The sequence below is a fragment of the Taudactylus pleione genome, unplaced genomic scaffold (genome assembly GCF_031769625.1).
Source record: "Taudactylus pleione unplaced genomic scaffold, aTauple2 ptg000061l, whole genome shotgun sequence".
In the NCBI taxonomy this organism is placed as follows: Eukaryota; Metazoa; Chordata; class Amphibia; order Anura; family Myobatrachidae; genus Taudactylus; species Taudactylus pleione.
In genome coordinates, this window is record NW_028284463.1 from 11,172,557 (window position 1) to 11,191,557 (window position 19,001).

The following is a 19,001-nucleotide window of genomic DNA, read 5'->3' on the forward strand; positions in this document are numbered from 1 at the left end:
CATTAGCTTTCTTTCTGTGCAGATTACTGTCCATGGTGTGGCCCCGCCCCCAACTCTGCAAGCAGTGTCTGACTATAGAGAAGCGAGGCTGAGCTGTTGCTGCCTCATCTCTCGTCTCCCTGCAGTCCCAGGGAGCTCCACTAAGCTGGTGACTGTCAACTATACTAAATGATTACAATAAACAATGAAGATGTTTATAAGTATCTTCTTTGTATTATTCTAATAATTTTTCCATCAAATCTCAGGAGTAGGAAAGAGGAGGCTATAGCAATAGGATCTACTCCTACGCTGGAAGATGGACCTGGCAGGGTTTATGGACCGGCTCACTGTGCACAGTACTCCGAGCTGGCTAATGTAGTTTATATAGTGCACACAGACGGTCCAGTAAATAATAGGACTAATGTATCAGTGTAGTAAGCCTTCGCTAATCCTTTTATGGCTCAAAACTTCTTAATTACTTTGGAATTTTTAGCTGTTAAGCAGCAAAAGCTAAAAAGGTTATCCAAGCTTAGACCAAAGATAATGCGGACTTTGTACTTCCACCACTGTCAGAGTTAACAAGAGACTAAAGATATCTGGGAAACTTGTAATGAAGTAACTGCTGCCTTTCTGGCACTGGTTACACACAGCCAAATAGACCCAAAAGATTGTTGGATTGCGCTTCAGAGCGAAGCTTAATAAAAGTTACTACAATGTAATAACCACTGGACTTTGAAACAAAATATTTAGACAAAGCTTCTCTTAGTAAAATATAACAAATTTAATACACAATCAAAAATTAGCAATTTTGACACACATGAAATAACAAATCTACCACATGATGGGGGAGATGTACGAAGCCCAGAAACGGTATTAGCGCACGTTATGTGCGCTGATACCGCTTCTCCCCGATGTATGATCGGGGGTCTGGGAGGTAAATGACAGGGGCGCTGCGCGCCCGTCATTATCGGCGCTGCTATCTATAAGATAGCAGGGCCATGTACGAACGGTCATAACGCATGACCGTTCGGCCGGCTGTAGCTGTCGTTATCGACAGCTACAGCCTGGCGTTAGCCTATCCCCACAGCAGGGACAGCGCTGTCCCTGCTGCGGTGGCTGCCGGCTCCAGGGCTCCATGCGGGGATTCGCGATACTTGCGAGATCCCGCGCATGCTCAGTGGAGCCGGCCGGGAGAGCGACACAGGGCACCAGCACTAGGCTGATGCGCTGCCGTCTCTAGCGGGTAGCGCCGGAGGGGGGAGTTAACGCTCCCCCTCTCCGGCCGATGAGATGTTCTTACATCTCATTGGTAGTGCTTCCTGCTTCGCCTCGGTAGTGCCGCTATAATACATCTACCCCAATAAAACATACATGTATAACATAGTGGGGTAGATGTATTATAGCGGCACGTTAAGTGCCGCTAGAATGCTTCCCGCTTCGCCTCTTTACCGAGGCGAAGCAGGAAGCACTACCGATGAGATGTATAAACATCTCATCGGCCGGAGAGAGGGAGCGTTAACTCCTCCCTCCGGCGCTACCCGCTAGAGACAGCAGCGCATCAGCCTAGTGCTGGTGCCCTGTGTCGCTCTCCCGGCCGGCTCCACTGAGCATGCGCGGGATCTCGCAAGTATCGCGAGATCCCCGCGTGGAGCCCTGGAGCCGGCAGACGCCGCAGCAGGGACAGCGCAGTCCCTGCTGTGGGGATAGGCTAACGCCAGGCTGTAGCTGTCGATAACGACAGCAACAGCCGGCCGAACGGTCATGCGTTATGACCGTTCGTACATGGCCCTGCCGTCGGCGCTGCTATCTTATAGATAGGAGCGCCGATAATGACAGGGGCGCACAGCGCCCCTGTCATTTACCGCCCAGACCCCTGATCATACATCGGGGAGAAGCGGTATCAGCGCACATACATGCGCTGATACAGTTTCTGGGCTTCATACATCTCCCCCATTGTCCCTTGGACTTAAATCGGTCCTTGTATAAAACGATGTAAAATATGGAACCAGGTAACTGGAGTATAAATGCTCACTAATGAAATGCAATTAGTCACAGTCTCCTGTATAGTTTAGTTGTGTACATATAGGAGTTCATTCAGACCCGCTCGCAAGTTGCGGCCGCTCGCTGGCAAAAGGGGACCGGAAATTTAAATGAAGTGCTCGCAGTGCGTTGCATAAGAACGCCACTATATTTTAGCGAGCTACGGCAAAACAAGAGATATGGTAAGAACTTACCTTTGTTATCTCTGTTTCTACGAAGTCCATAGGGTCCACAGGGTTGACCTTAGGTTGGGAACCAAATCCGGGCACCACGCAGTTAAAGCTTTTAGCTCCCAGGATGCACTTGGGTCCACTCTCCCTATAACCCCACCCCCAGCCAGAGGCATCTCAGTTTGTAAGTAGCCAAAGGCCGGAGGAGGAGAGAAAAAGAGAGAAAACTGGAACACTCGATAACCATACTCACAGAAATGGGAGACGGAAAACCGGTGACCAGTCACACAGCCCATTTGAAGCCAGGTGCGTCAGGGCGGGCGCCCTGTGGACCCTATGGACTTCGTAGAAACAGATATAACAAAGGTAAGTTCTTACCATATCTCTTGTTTTCTACTTCAGGGTCCATAGGGGGTCCACAGGGTTGACCTTGGGGATGTCCCAAAGCAGTTCAACTAAGGGCGGGGACGCTCCTGTGCTGAGAGGAGAATCCGCCGCCAAAAAGGAAGCATCCTGAGAGGCAAAGGAAAACAATGCCTAGAACCTTAAAAAGGTGTGGACAGAAGACCACGTGGCCACCTAGCAAGGCAAACCAGCTAAGGCGCCACAGCGAGCCACCCACGAGGGTTACATGGCCCGAGAAAAAACAAGCAGCAACAACAGAAAGGCCTACCCATGGGTAGGCCCCTGAAGAAGACATACGAGGCCGTCCAGCCAACATATGGCCATAGGCCGGCCATCCTTTCCTGTTAAAACCAGAAATCTCAGACCACCAATAAGGAGTCCGATTTCCGTCAGGAACTTGAATGGATCACATAAATCCACAGAGGCCGGACCACAGTCAATGAGGCCACACCAGCCGAGAGGACTGGGGACTGAATGGCCGCACCATAAGTTCCAGAATAATATGGAACCTGAAAATTACTAAGAAGAAACACAGGGTGAGAGCAACTCACACCCTGACAAGATGCCCTCCAGAAGAGGGAGCCACCTGAGAACGCTCCCAATTCCGACACTCACCTGGTTGATATAAACTCCCTGATAGAAAAAGAGAGAAAGCCAAAGCAATAGACCATGTAATGGCTATCACAACCAGCGGTTCCATTAACTTTCCCCGGAGTTAACGAAGAACCACTACTAACTCCCAAGGAGTCTCTAGGGAGGACAAATGGAGGCATAATCCAGAAAACACTCCAAAGGATGAACTGGATATCAGAGCGGAGCAATTCCATATCCTAATCATACTGACAGTGTAGAGATCTGCCCTGTCAGGAAGGCCAGGCCGAGGGTGAAACCCAAGCCAGCCGGAAGGAATGCCAGAATATCTGGAAATCCTGGACACCAGAGGATCGTATCGATAGGTATAATACCATAAGAATTATGGCTGCCACAGTTTGTGGTAGGTCCCAGCAAAAGCTGATCCATGTGCTCTAATCATTCCAACGATGACAAAGCCAGGGAAGCCGTAAGACCACTGTAGGGACGTAGTCAAAGACAAACGACCCAGGTCCAAGGCAAACCCCAGGACCCTGAGACAACAGGTCTGGGCAGTGAAGCATCAGGAATGGAGTATCGATGGAGAGACTCCGAAAAACCAAGTACCCCTGACATCTGGGGCAATCAGGAGCCACCAGCAGGAAAGCATCTCTGTCTCGATTGAAACACTTCCCTTGAGGAAGAATGGAGATTGGAGAACACAGGTACGCAAATTGGAAGAACCACTTCACCGACAAAGAGTCACTGAAGGTTGCTTCAGAATCCCCAGCGTTGGAACGTAACACCATAGTGTGATAGAGTCAGAAGGCCATGAGTGTCACCTCAGGAGGGCCCCCCCCCCCCTGCTCACCAGGAAATGAGACCTCTCTTGGGGAAGAGACTAGTCCCCGGGATGCACGTCGTGACGGCTGAGGACTCCCGCTTCCCAATGGAGAGCAACTGAAATGAACACTGTCGAGATGGTCGGGAGGAGACCCTCAGACAATGTCCGAATGTATGACATACCTGACATTGCCACCCAACGAACAGTATTGCTAAAAAGGAAGCCACTGTTCTGACCCTGTCGGACTGAACTTTTTCAGGTTCACCGGGAAACAAGGGCTATGCCAGAGTGAAGGCCCAAGACAGGCTAAAGTTCCAACAAGTTAATTGACAGGGTGGAATCGACAGACATCCAATTGCACTGAAATGGATGCGAACCAGATACTGTCCTTAGCAAAGAATACCCTGGACGAGATGGTCATAGTCACCCGAAAAGGGACCGACTTGCCTCCGGGGCAGTGATCAGACAGAAAAAACTTGTTCCATCTGGAGATAAGCCAATTATGGAAAGGCCTGGAATGGAACTAAGTCCATTCCACCCTTCCAAAGGCAGACACTGAATAGTGAACCATGCATCCCAGAGTGCAAAGACATATGTCGACTGCGCAGACATCCATGTACTCCTAATGGAAGAGTGGAGATGCCGTCTTACGGCAGAAGAATTCTCAGCTTCTGAGAATCCAGCAGGGCTCCTAGGTGAAGAATACCCAGAGAGGGATGCAGGGAGGACTTATTCCCTATTGATTAAACGTCTGCACCCTGAAGAAGCCACAGTCAACCTGACCCGGCTGTAAAGTACCCCGGCGATCCTGCTAAGAGCAGGAGGCCATCCAGGTAGAGGAGCATTGGGATATACTGAACAGGAGAACTGTCAGAAAATCTAGAACGCTGGTAAACCCCTGTGGGGCTGAGAGCAGTCCCAACAGGCAGAGCCCGAAAAACCGTAAGTGTTGTGATACAGCAAACCTCAGTCCATGCTGAGGCAAGGTCTCTGTAAGTACCCGTAGGCACGCGTCCTGTATATCCAGTGATACCATAAAGTCCCCAGGGTCCAAACATAGTATGATGGAGCATAGGGATTGCCTCCTGAGCCCAGGTAGCTTTAGGAACTGGTTCAGGGAATAGAGACAGAGAGTAGGCCAAAGAGGACCATTCAGCCACCGCACCAGAAAGAAAGCAGAACAACCAATCCCTCGCTGAGAAAGCGGGGATGGCCCAATTAGCTCCGCTTACCCCAACAACTGTATAGCTTTCTGGATTTGTAAGGCCCTGTTCGGGTCCGAATAAGGGCCTGCGCACCATCACCTGGAAATAGGCCGCCTGAGCAAAGAGGGCGTACCCTCCTACCCACGTAGCCACGGCAACTTGACACTAGTACCGGGCGAACTGAGAAAATCGCCATCCCCCAGTGGTAGGCCTGTCTCGTCATGCTGATGATATATCCGTAGGTTCAGAAGCAGGATCGGCTGGCAGTCCAGGCCTGCTCGGTTGAAGAAACAGACCTTTAGGCTGACCCAGAGGACAAAAAGACTTAATAGACTTAGTCTGAAGCCCTGTAGTGGACATAGCTGAAGGCGGGAAATTTGTACTGCCACTGTCAAGGTCAGGACCCAACCAGATCTACCCTATAGATGGTATCTGCACCTCTGCATTCCCAGAGCGCAGCTATAGGGTATTACGGAGGATACAGTCGCAGCTGGAACTCTGAAAGTTAGGAGACTGGTATCCAATATAGGCATGTCCACCTATGACAACTGCATATATTACGTGAGCGACCAAATACATTTGAACCTCAGACGTGTTGGTGGGCAAAAACATTACAAATGCATCAGCTCAGTATGCAATAGTATTAACCAACCATGCTATAGCCCTGGTAGGATGGGTAACAACCCCTGAAAGCGAGTATACTGATTTCAGGCAGAGTTACCACCTACGGATCAGAAGAATCCGACCACGCAGGAATGGGATGCGTAGTAACGTCTGTAATCCGACGAGTAACACGCCCATCCACCCCATGAGGGGCTCGTGATGACCCTCAGGGAATTTGGGACAGGAGGCCAAACACTGTTGTAATACCTCATAACTGACAACAGCCAGAGTCCCGCCATGCGATCCCCCCGCTAGTCAGCAACAGGGAACCAGAAGGCACGCAATACTGATGGTGTATGATACAGGTGCAGGTCAACATTCACTCTAACCAGAATGGACCTGCCACCAGCCCTAAAGCAGGGATAATAATACTTGAAATAGGCTTCCCCCCGTGTAAGAGGGAAAGAGCCCAAAACAGTATCCAGTTCACGCAGAGCCAACTGGGAAGTAACCACAGGGCGCCAACCACGCCAATTTGCGTTTCGTAGAAAACGACACCACCCAGGGTGGCTGTGGTAATCCCTGCAAAGGGGAATGACAGACTATTTTGGCACCAGGGGGAATTCATATACTGCGAAAAACCCCTGCAGGGAGCGGTAGCCTGTGTCACAGGGGAAGAGTGCAAGAAACTGCGAGATACCCTGAGATGAAAAGGGCAGCATGGTGAAGTAACCCCCAGGTGAGGTACCACAATGGGGCCCGCCCGGCGATCCGCAATTAAGAGGATCCCGAGAAAACAAACCGCCCAAGGGGGTCGTGAAAGGGGCCGGCACCAGATGACGCCACACACAGAACCCTTTATGAGTTAAATCCTCCGCACTAACACCTGCAGCACATGACTTGCAGGATAGCAAAAATGGGTGCCGTATAACGCACTTATCTCCTGGTCAGACATATCTGACCAATCTTGGCGGAAATATCAAGCAGTGCTATACTGGTCCTGACTGATGCTAAAATTAGCCGCAGGGACCCATTTTCAGCGTATGCAACGTGCAGCACGCAACAGTTTGTGACAAACCTCACAAATATCAACGAGAATATAAATGTGAGGTCTCAGAACCACCCTAAGTACAGCTGTATTAGGGCAGATAAAGAAAAGGGATAGATATACACTGACAAGTGAGAGAATTAAATACAGACAGTCAGCACTAGCATAAGTCACATACCATGCAGATATATACATATATACATAAACATGTCATATAATATATTGCACTATTACACTGCATTCAACTTACCCAGATTCAGTGTCTGGGAAGGCTACAGCGCTGTGTACACTGACCTGATGGTGAGGTACGCAGGGGGACTGGACTCCCTGCCATCTCCGGAGCTCTGCTGCTGCACCACAAGAAAATGGCCGCTGGAGACCTCAGAAGAAGCGTGGCCCGCGGAGGAAGCAGCTCAGCGACGCCAGACTATACATACTGAAAGGCGCGCTGAGCTGAGGGGAGGAGCCGCTGTAACAGGGAATGCTTCCTCCCCTGGCCGGCTATTAACCTCCCGGGACGCCGGCTCCCAGCGCCGATCAGTAAGTCCCTGGTGGTCTAGTGGACACACGGGGTATGGAGGGCCCGCCGCCACTGCCGGCGCCTCCAGTCTGTCCCCAGAGACCGGAGGCACAGGACTGCATATTAAATGCGCGGATCACCGCAAGCGGTGATCTGCGACCTTACCTGCTCCCCATAGATCCGGCAGCAGTCCTGGGCGCCCGCAGAGTCCGGCTAGTACAGACTCTGGGGTCCCGCTGAGATCCCCAGATCTGTACTGGCGTCTCAGCGCCGGCGGGGTGACGGAGCGGCAGCTTAGACGTCCTATGGACAGTCCGACGCTGCCGCTCTGAAAGTCCAAAGTAAAAATAAAAAACTCTGTACTTAGAAAAAAATATATAGCTTAGGGGCTGCTAATCAGCTCCCCACTGCACTAAACGGTGACCCGACTCCGGCCGGGCACAACTTAAACTGAGGTGCCTCTGGCTGGGGGTGGGGTTATAGGGAGAGTGGACCCAAGTGCATCCTGGGAGCTAAAAGCTTTAACTGCGTGGTGCCCGGATTTGGTTCCCAACCTAAGGTCAACCCTGTGGACCCCCTATGGACCCTGAAGTAGAAAGTGCGCTCGCAAGTGTCTGAAGACGCCCCCTTGCCACTTGCAACACACGTCATCTCCAGGAATTGTAGGATTAATCGGGACCATCGAGAGCCATCGGAGCTGCTCGCAGCCCTTGGGGTTGCCTTTCCCCGTAGCAAGCACAGCGATCAGTGCTGGCTGAAATACATGCAGGTGACGTGTACAATGACGCTACTTTGATGATTATGCACGCCCTTTAAACGGTGTTTTGGCGGCCTGACACACCTGCGTCCACAACACCACTCCCCCGTTTACAAGCACCTTCCCCAGATACCCCCCACAAACGGCGCTGTCACTCAAAGTAGCGACCTGATAGTGGCTTACGTGCAACCAAAAACAGATCGCAAAGACTGGCTTGCGCACGCACAGTGCGAATTATACGCATGCGCACTGAGCAAAAATCGCCTGGAAGTGAGCGTTCGCGCCTTAGCGAGCGGGACTGAATCAGGTCCATAGTGTGCAATGCTCACCGGCAAGTTGAAAAGCACAAATTGGGATTCCTTTAGCTTAAGTGTATGGGATACAATGGAAAAGCTATCATTAGTGTCTGCCTCCCCGTATAACCTGTGGAGGATGGCGGCAGGGCATCTCCGCTGTATGGCTCTCCTCCTGAGTCTGGGGAACCACAGTGTCTCTGGTTGCAGCGGCTGGTGCGGAATCCCGGCACTGATTGCACCGGGTCCCCCCCCCGTGGGGATCACTTGCATCTGGTTACTGTCGGTAATAGCCACTTGATACTGGATGCACGCTGATGGACCTTGGTAAAACCAAGTCCTCCAAATGGTACAGGTCCACACAATGTGACAGAGCAGGTATATCTGGATTGCCTGGATGCAGTCTGCGGGCACTATTATCCTTTTGTCGACCGGTTTCGCTTCCTTCTGGGAGCTCTATCAAGACATATCTTGATAAAGGTCCCTGAAGGAAGCGAAACCGGTTGACAAAAGGATGTCCTGACTCAGTAAAACATAACATATTTATAGTAGTACTAAGAGAAGCTTTGTCTAAATATTTTGTTTCAAAATCAAGTGGTTATTACATTGTAGTATATTTTATTAAGCTTCACTCTGAAGCGCAATCCAACAATCTTTTGGGTCCATTTAGAGAATTAACTAGTCAGCTGGTACTGGCCGATTGGATTAGCAGCTGTGAGTGGGAAAACAACATTTATTTATTTACACTAACGCAAGAATTTCAGCGGTCGGGAAACAGTCACGCTGCGACATAAATGTTACTGTTAATCCCTGCCTAATAAAGGAGGCGGCCAAGGATATTTGCTACAATAGCAACCAATCAGCTTTTATCTCAGACTAGTGCAAGTTAGACAATGAAATGTTCCGATTGGTTGACTGTGAATATGTGCAATACTAATAAACCAGACCACGGGGAAGTTGAATGGGCAGAGAGGGTTCCATGCTTATTGCGGCTGCCCACATTTCCAGCTGTGCGATAGGGAAACCTTGCGCCTTTAAGGGAGGCGTGCGAACACATGGAAGGTTTTCCTGCCTTAAGATCCGGCAAAGGATTGGCAGGTGAGGTTCCGACAGAATCGTCGCTAACTGAATACACACACACACACACACACACACACACAATGTGGGAGAGACCAGGAAGTGGTTTAATTGTGCTCAAAATAACGTATAAGGAAAACCCAAAGTCTCAGGCATTCCGGACAATTTATTCCCAGCTGTTAACATTCTCTAATAAATCTTTGAGGATCTTATCTGAATCAAAAGATGTTTAAGATGAGCCTCCGATCCAAAGTCTAAAATAGAATATATGTTTAACATTTAGAGCCAGGTATCCAACTTACAACATATACATGCCTGGTGGGATTGCAGTAAATAAGGATATGAATAGGGATCGTAAGTGTAACAAACTAAAAAGACTGACCCATCTGAAAAAGGCATGTTAGAGTAAGCCACCCTAAGTAGCATACCATTATTCAGCCTGCTGCAAATTATTAACTAATCACTGCGAGCAGGCACTTATTAACTGGAGGTTACTGATCCCTATCAGGCTGCAACACTTACCTGGAGCTTCCCAGCACAAACTTCTCCTGCTTGGTGGCGCCATCTGCTGTTACGCTGGGGAGTGAGAAGCTACGGGAAGCTTCCTGTGTAAGGCAAAACACATTAACACACCGGCGGTCAGTAAGAAATGGTCCGAGACTCCGCATCACAGTGCTGAGCGCTGCGGCCTTGGGCTAGACCCTGACCAGGACGCTATCTGCATAAGTGTATGTCCATGGGTTTACTCCCACGGTAGGCACATGACACTAAAGTTGGGTACACACTAGACGATGTGCGCACCCAGCAACAGAACGACGCAAAGTAATGATACATCGTGCTGCTTTCACACACTACACAATCCAGTGTACAACAGTGCGATATATCGTTACACTCCGCAGTCAGCAGCTTGGCGTCATTCATGGCATCCTTATAGGTGGGACGATGCGATGACCGGTCATCAGGTGCACGATTCGTACAATATATCGTTCCGATCCGCTACGACAATATATTGTAAGCCGGACCGCATAGTGTGTATCCAGCTTAAGCTCCACTGAGGAAGGGGTCGACGTCAAATACCCATCGCCTTTAGGGGCGTGGTTATGTAAGCAGTATCATGATGCTCATTAACATTGGACAGAGGGCCTGATTCAGACCCGCTCGCGAGCGCTGAGCGCTCGCAAGCGGGTCGATGTTGGCCCAGTGCGAATGCGCACGACGGAGCCGGCTCCGTCGTGCGCATGTGCGAGACCCGGATAGCGACGGGCAAGCCGTCGCTCCGGGTCTCGTACCAAAGGGGGCGTCCTGTCGATGTTGAGTGACAGCACGCCCCCTTTGGTGGGCGGCCCGGGGGCGTGCCTGGCCAGACGTAGGCGTTCCCATGGGAACGCCTACCGTCTGGGGCCGGCCCCACTGACATCACAAGTGATGTCAGTGGGAGTGCTTTCGGCTCTGATAGAGCCGAAAGCACTCTAGGACTTGCGGGAACGAGACCCTACCACAAGGGTCTCGTCGCAAGCCCGATGGTCGCGATGGTCTTGACCATCGCGACCATCTTCCTGGCCGCTCACTATAGCTGTGGGTGGTCACCCACAGCTATGCGAGCGGCCAGGAGGCCGCTCTAAAAATACAGAGGGACGGCCCCGATTCAGAGCGAGCGCTCTGTCAGAGCGTCCGGCTCTGAATCAGGCCAAGAGTTCCACCATCTTGTGCTGGGACGCTGGACATTTGGCATTCTTAAACAATAGATCAGTCAGTGAGAGAAAATCAAGCGAATCACGTACTGACCTTCAGGATATCCTTCAGCTGCTTCAAAACAGAGTGTACTTCTTCCTTCAGAAGCCATCGGAACTCTTCTTCCTGCAAGATGGAGGACAGGGCGGGTGAGTATCAGGACGCAACTGACGCTGCGCAATAACATTACCGTTTTATCACAAAATGGACAAGAGTTACCAATTAACCGACGGTCAGTAAAGAGAAAAGGCTTTGTAGACAGCAGCGGAGGCAGCCATTTTCTGGGCTGGGCCAACATTCACTGTAACCAAATCAATTCACTAGGAACCAGTGACATCACTGAAGCGCTTCACAATCATTTCCAGTGATCGCAATAGGAAAAAACGCCGGCAGACCCCTAAATCATCAACATTAAAACCCTGAATAAGAGACATTTAGACCATCTAGTGCCCCTGCAGAGAGACAGCAATTTGGAGGATTTCATGAAACGTCCCCTCTTCTCATTGGGGCAACGGGGAAGAGGGGAGCGTTTAACTATTTAAATGATCTTAAGCACGCCCTAAGCCTTGCCTGAATTATGTAACGACATTGCCGTCACTATCTCCCTTAGCGCCAGAGCACAGCTCCACATTCCCAGGCGGACATCAATGTAAAAAAAAAAAAGTTTCAGCATCATACACGCTATAATCCCCTCCTTTACTTTCCCATAGTTGCGTCACACAGGTTAGAAGCATTGCGCCTAAAGGGGGGGCCTACTACTGTGCCACCTGCCACGTTCATGAGCAATATTCATAAAGGCGGCGTGCTGATATACTGGATTAGCCGCAGAGAGATAACACACGTACAAATTGTCTAGCATGACAAGGCTTGCATATAGAAGGTACACAGGATTACCTGCAGGGGTTTTTTTTTGTTGCTATATGCAGAAACTCCATACATTTCCAGAGACAACTTCAGCAGCCACGCTCACTGTTCTGCTGCTGCTGCCTTGCCACGCTAAACCCAACCCATCATTGCCAAGATGCCAGCCACAACCCCTAGAGAGGTCCCGGTGCAAAAGAATCGTCTGAGGAGGAGGAATTCCAAACACGCTCACACGACAGGACTCTCCGGACGTATCAGAGTAAATTTTAGCAGCGTCGGCTATGGTAGCCTACTGCCAACAGGAAAAGGCTTATGGCAAGCGGACAGCGTTCACTACACCTGCGTCCATGTACACTACTCACGTACGACCTAGAAGATATATATGCTTGTGCCAACCATGACGTTCCAAAAGGGTGTCCTAGCTCAACTGTAAAATAAAGCTGTGTGCAATCAGGAGAAAGAAATAAAATGGCAACGTGCTTTATTCAGGTGCAAATTTGCTGCCTTCGTTGTATTTGCGCCTAACTCTAGATAAGGCCCCATCTGCTCTATGATCACCTCCAGAATACTGAGTGGTCTGCATCGGCTGTATGCATATCTAGTGTAAGGTGAATGTATCGCGAGTTATTCCTTTCATAGGAACATGTTGCAGAGACAGGGAACTGTGTTCTATATCTCAGCAGTCTCATACGGGTGTGGTATAAGATATAGACAGTCAATAGTTAGACAATGTCTAGATAGACACCAGATGTTAGACAGTCAATAGTTACGACAGGGAAAAAAGTTAGACACAAACAAAAGTCAGACACACTAAAGTTAGACATGTAAAAAGTTCGACAGGATCAAAAGTTCGACAATTTTTTTTTTTTTAGCCCTAATCTTCACCCTAACCCTCCCCTTGGTGCCTAACTCAAACCCTCCCCTCCTGGTGCCTAACCCTAAAATTTTTTTTAAAATGTGTCGACCATTTTTGTGTCGATCTTTTTCATATCGAACTTTTAACCCAGACGATCTTTTTACATGTCTAAATGGGGGTAATCCACTACAAGATCTGAAAATGACTGCACGATTACGACATGGTAATCGATCAATCGTTTGTCAGTCGTGTGATGAGCCTGCACTGAATGAGCAGTCGTTCAGTTCAGGGTCAATCAATCATCTGGAAACATGCTCAACCTGATGTTATCGTCAGGTTGTCCAGCATGTTTGCCCGATGATAGATGTCTAAACGACCAGTGGGCACGCGCATCGCTGCTCGTTTTAGACACTTTTACAAACGATTTGCAAATGATCGAACGATCGTTATCGTTCAACTTAATCGTCTAGTGGATACTCCCCCTTCAACTTTATTGTGTCCAACTTTTGTCTGTGTCGAACTTTTATCCTTGTCTAACTATTAACTGTCTAACACCTGGTGTCTATCTAGACATTGTCTAACTAATTACTGTCTCTGTCTATAGTCCGGAAGCCGTCTCGCATGAGGCCAGAGAGTCTGTAACTGGAGCCATGAGAAGGTCATTATTTTGGCTTTAAGCAGGGCCTCTGGGAGGACACCCGGTAACCCAGACTTAGTCAGTATGAACAGGCCACATTCCCTTGCAGGGAGAGCAGTGTTTGTACATAGGCTCTGTGTTGACAGTAAATTGAGTGATGAAAAGCATCTAATCTCAGGCGTCAGTAGGCGGATCAGCGCTGGAAAGGAGCAAGAGACTCTCCGACAAAAATAAATGGATAGATTTTTCAAGAAAAAAAAAAAATAAAGTATAAATACTCACCCACCCGTTATCAGAGATTCATTCAAATCATTATTGCCTAAATTTACTACACCGCAGTTTAAAAAAAAACAAAAAAAAAAAAAACAAACAGTGATTGGCGGCTTTGACCAATTGTTTTAAAACGGCAACAGGAATTAAAGCTAAATCCAGCCTGTTTAGCATTAATTTCTGTCGCCGTTTTAAATCAGCCAAAGCTGCTGATAATCGGTGGCTTTGAATAACCGCAGCATAGAACATTTACCCTTTGTGCGTCACCAGGGGGGGAGGTAGTGGGAAGATTGGTGTATTATGCATAAGCTTTTTACCCTACTAAAAAATAAATTCCATAGGAGGAAAACGGAACACTAGGGATGGTAAGTGACACGAGCAGCCTGGGCAATTCCATAGTCACAGCATTAACTTTGGCTCTTCTCAGTCTATAGTCGATTGTCTGCCTCGCCATCCAGCTTTTAGCCAACAGTGCCCAAAAGGACGTTGGCGGAGAATATAAAAAAGGGACAGAATAGAGAACACTGCCCACAGTTAACAAGGACAAGACCATAAAACATAGGGGGGTGACCTGCCCGGCATGGACTGCGAGATGCCCAGGACTGCTCATGTTTTTGCTGAGCTTCGCAGGGAACAACGTTAGAGGTCCTGAGGCCTAGCAGTGGCAGGAGGGAGGGACGAGCGGCCCACTTTTGGTTTGTGTCAGCCTGCCAAGACTGCAGCCATAGGCCCCGGTGAGTGCAGAGATCAAAATCTATGCCCCCCCAACAACTCTGCATCTATGTCAGCTTCTCCCAGGTAGTATGAGGCAATTTCTATCTGGGGCTGCCTGACCTGCGGCCTTCTTCCTGCAGGACTGTCCAAACGCTCAACAGCCTCTGTTACACAGGTGGAACCCAGGACAGGCCTGAGCGAAGCGCCTGCCGCCATGAAAATAGACAGTGTTTTCTTACCAGTGTTCTCCTTGAGGGCAGCAGCAATGGATAGGAAACGCCAATCCAGGAGAGCCCAGACACTGCCAGAGTGTGAGCTCAAGCACAGGCAGGGCTCAGTTGGAGCAGCCACAGGCGGGTAGAGACACTGACCCTTCTCTTTGCACACTGGCACAGAGGGCACCTGTGTTTGATCTGGCACAAGGGAACTCTGAGCAAGCATAAACCTTCACCACCGCAAACCCATGGTCATGGCGGGCCCAGAGAGCATTTCCCTTCCCAGACATAGAAATGAGGGGGGAAAAAGGAGTTTATAGACAAACTGCAATACACAGTCTAAGGGAGGAGGCAATCTGCCGAAAGGGACAATAGAGCAACACAGGCACACAGAGGGCGAATGTCTGGCTGCTGCCCCTTAGACAAAGGGAATAGAAAAAATAAAATAAAGAGCCCATGCTCGGTGTGCTCTAACACATCTGCCGCCAGCTGTCATGTTAGGGTATAGGGGCATCCCTTGCCGAGCAGGCACCGAAGGACTAACAGCTTTGACAGACTTGCTTTGCACGTATTGGTGGATTTATGCACAAGGGCAAAGCTCGGCTTCTAGGTCTGCATCAGGGCATTGGCCTAGTGAGGTCTGTAATGGAGAATGCCTATAATATGATCTTAATACAGAGTTGCAATGGCATATTAGGCCAACACTGAACAATATATTCATTGTTCATGTGTTTTAGGCAATGCCTGATAGTAACGGATTGGGTCAAAGGCAGAGAAACAGCCAATTTAATGCCAATTAGACACAGTGTGGATAACAGACAAGTCTACATGGAGATTAATATGGAGAACAAAAAAAAACAAAACAGGTTTTGGGGGAGGGAGGGGGGTCATAGACAGATTCACAGCAACAGATTACAGCACCATTGTGTTGTCAGTTTTGTTTGTGACCGGGAAACTGTGTCCCAGGATACCTGCAATGGGAAAGGATAATGAAGACACACAGTAGCGTGGATCAGTGCAGAATCTTAGCCACAAGGTTCTTCAGGACTCCCAAACAGTGCATGTTTTCCAGGTCTCCTCACAGAATCACAAGAGAAATAATTAGCTCCACCTGTGGACCTTTTAAAATGTGTCATTGAGTAATGAATACACCTGTGCACCTGCTGGGTGACCTGGAAAACGTGACCTTTGTGGGGTCCTGAGGACAGAGATGAAAACCACTGCTCTAAGCATTACCAAGTCTTCTGCGATAAAACAGCCACCAATATATATTCCTCGTGACTTAGATCAGTGAGATTATGGTCCCAGCGACTCGAGTGCAGCGGAAGCTGGTTATCTTGTTAGAAGAGAGACGGCAGATTGCAGGTTTAGTACAAAGATCATGTTATCACACCATAGCCGGAGGTCAGAGCACTAGGCCTGAGGCTGCACAGTGCTGGATGACTGGGTTACACTAAGAATTAAAAAAAAAAACGTCTGCAGCCTATGCTATAGACACCACGAGCCACGGTCTGAATTAGCAAGAGGGACAGCAAGGGCAACCCGGGATTTTGGGCAGGGGGAGGGGCCAAGACAGCAGCGCAAGAGATTCTCGTTTTTAATTGATTGTCACAGGACATAGGCAAACGCAAGGGGGGGGGGTTGCGGTTGCCTGGAAAACCCCACCCCAGTCTATACCATGACCACAAAAGAAATAGTATAATAATACAATTTTACTAGTACTACATGTTCTCCTCAGTATCACAAACAAAATAATTTACACCACCTGTAGATCTATTAGCATGTGTCAACCAGTGATGACTACACCTGTGTACCAACTAGGACACAGGTTCTCAAACTTGGTCCTTAGGACCCCAAACAGTGCATGTTTTCCAGGTCTCCTCACAGACATTTTTTTATATGTGTCAGTGAGTAATAAATACACCTGTGCACCTGCTGGGTGACCTGGAAAACGTGAACGGTGTGGGATCCTGTGGACCCAATTTGAGAACTACTGAACTAGGAGATCGGGAAAACATTAGAGTTGCACTGCTATAGACCATCTATAGGGTTAATTATTGATACGGTTATCCAGTGCATAAGGTGACCAATATGTACATACATGGCCAGAGCAGTGCTAGGCTCTTCTGCTGCTCCCACAGACTATTACTTTGCTCCCATGCCCTGGAATGGTGCCTACGTGTGACATAAAAACACTCAGCTCAGGCAGAATGACCCTACTGCCGCATCTAATGGCTTACTGATTGCTGGTCCTGTATATGCTGGAATTATGACACACAATACACTTTGTATGGCGCATATTAAAGCTGGATAAGTGATAATTATGCCCTCTTCATGGACTGGCCACATTCGCTCTAAAATCCAGCATTTGGAAACACCCCTCTAGAAATCCTGCGTTTGCCTTTGCAGGAGAGAGCTGGATTAGCTGGTATAGGCCGCAGTGTCGTGCGTGAGATCACAACTATTCCGTATCAGGTTGCGAAACTACACATCCCAGCATGCACTACCACAGCTCTAGCATTCCCTAATAGCAAAACTGCTGCAGGGCATGCTGGGATGTGTAGTTCCACAACAGCAGGAAAGTCGAATGCTGAGCAGTCCTGCCGTAGGACCTCTATATACGTGGTACTTAAAAACCCCCCTTTGTCTCTAACACTTGACGGCACAGCGCGTTTGGGAGCTCCGAGAGGTTGGTGCTGGCCTCAGAGAACTCACCAAACCCTATAACCACCATATACGGAGTTGAATAGTACAATATCTTACAGCAGACCTCATAGGATGGTGCTGGCAGTCTAAAGACGACAGGTCCGCTAACACCGGATCTAGAGGTTTAAGCATAGGAGGCAAAATCCAATGGAATACACCAGGGACATAGCAGCGGGGTTTCAAAGCCATCGACTGCCGGCGGGGTCAGCCAGCAGAATTTAAAACAGCAATAATATTAAAATGTAAAAAGCTACTGGTTTTATATTTATTATTGCAGTTTTAAATTGTGCGTGCAAATATGCTGACAATCGATGTCTATGGGCACGATTCAATTCATTGCGCTGTTAGGTCGGGGAAGGCTCGTTATCGCGCCTTAAACAGGGTGTTTAGGCGCGATAAAGGGCATTCCCCGACCTAACTTCCCGGCGCGAGGCTGTTTTCCCGGCTCTAAGGGCAGAAAACAGCCTCGCGCCGGGACTTTTGTCGGATTTCTTCTCACATCCCCGGAGGGATGAGAGAAGAAATCATTAGGTCGGACTTGTCAGCGCGGTGTATTGAATAGCTCCCGGAGCTCACTCCCGGAGCTATTTACATCACGCTGAATAGAATCGAGCCCTATGAGTTTTGAAGGGGAAATGGCACAACAGTTGGTAGGCAGATAGAGCAGAAGAGAAGAATTAGATGAGCTAAGTATATAATTATACAAAGCGAGTCTCCGCTTTTGTTACTACATACAGGAGTTTGAAAACTTTCTTGGGAATCTAAATATACATAACATATTACGGGTACACATTAGATGAGGTGCAAACGATGCAATATCATCAACGAACTCCCGGACAAACGATATATAGTGCATACACACTGCGCACAGTCTTGCAAACGATATATCGCGCAACGTTACGTACACGCTGCACGATGTTCACGACATCCCCAGACTGAGCAGCGCGTAGTGCCGACCAACAGATCCGACTCACGGGAGGGCGCGATAGTGCGTACACACTGGACGATTTGAAGTTCCGATCCGTTGGAAATCATCGAATCGTCCAAAATATCGTCTAGTGTGTACCCAGCTTAAATGATTGTATGCGATATTCTCTGCAGACGTCTCAGGATACATTATATGCCATGCCCCGATTTTGGATTGCGCCAAGACAGGTTGAAGCATTGTTTGTGTAGGATTGTTCAGGTTGCCAGGATTCCCTGGAGCGCAGTGTCATTGTATTGCTGCTATATAATTGTTCCTGTGAGGCTGTTGGCAGCACAAATCTACCTCGCTGCCATTGTTATCACTCTCTATCGTTGGTAGTGAGAGAAGTTACCACAAAGAAATGGTGACAAAATGGTGGAATTATATACAAGGCAGATACATATGAGGCAGCACTGAAGGACTACATTTGGGGCTTGTACACAAAGACTGGGGGGTGGAAGAGAAAAACAGACCTACGCATACTTTAGTAGCCTTGTTTGTGTAATTAAGTGTGTTTGTGCTTTGCATGG

The 19,001-nt window shown here is 48.8% G+C and overlaps 1 protein-coding gene across 1 annotated transcript in view; it reads right to left on the reverse strand.

Moving 5' to 3' along the window:
* ROGDI (rogdi atypical leucine zipper) overlaps positions 1–19,001 on the reverse strand; it is a 60,510-nt gene that overhangs the window by 24,302 nt on the left and 17,207 nt on the right. The window contains exons 2-3 of the mRNA XM_088464640.1: positions 11,297–11,368; positions 10,034–10,116 (exon numbers count right to left, since the gene is read on the reverse strand). Coding sequence (XP_088320766.1) covers positions 10,034–10,116; positions 11,297–11,368 — 155 coding nt within the window. The remainder of the gene's footprint in view (positions 1–10,033; positions 10,117–11,296; positions 11,369–19,001) is intronic.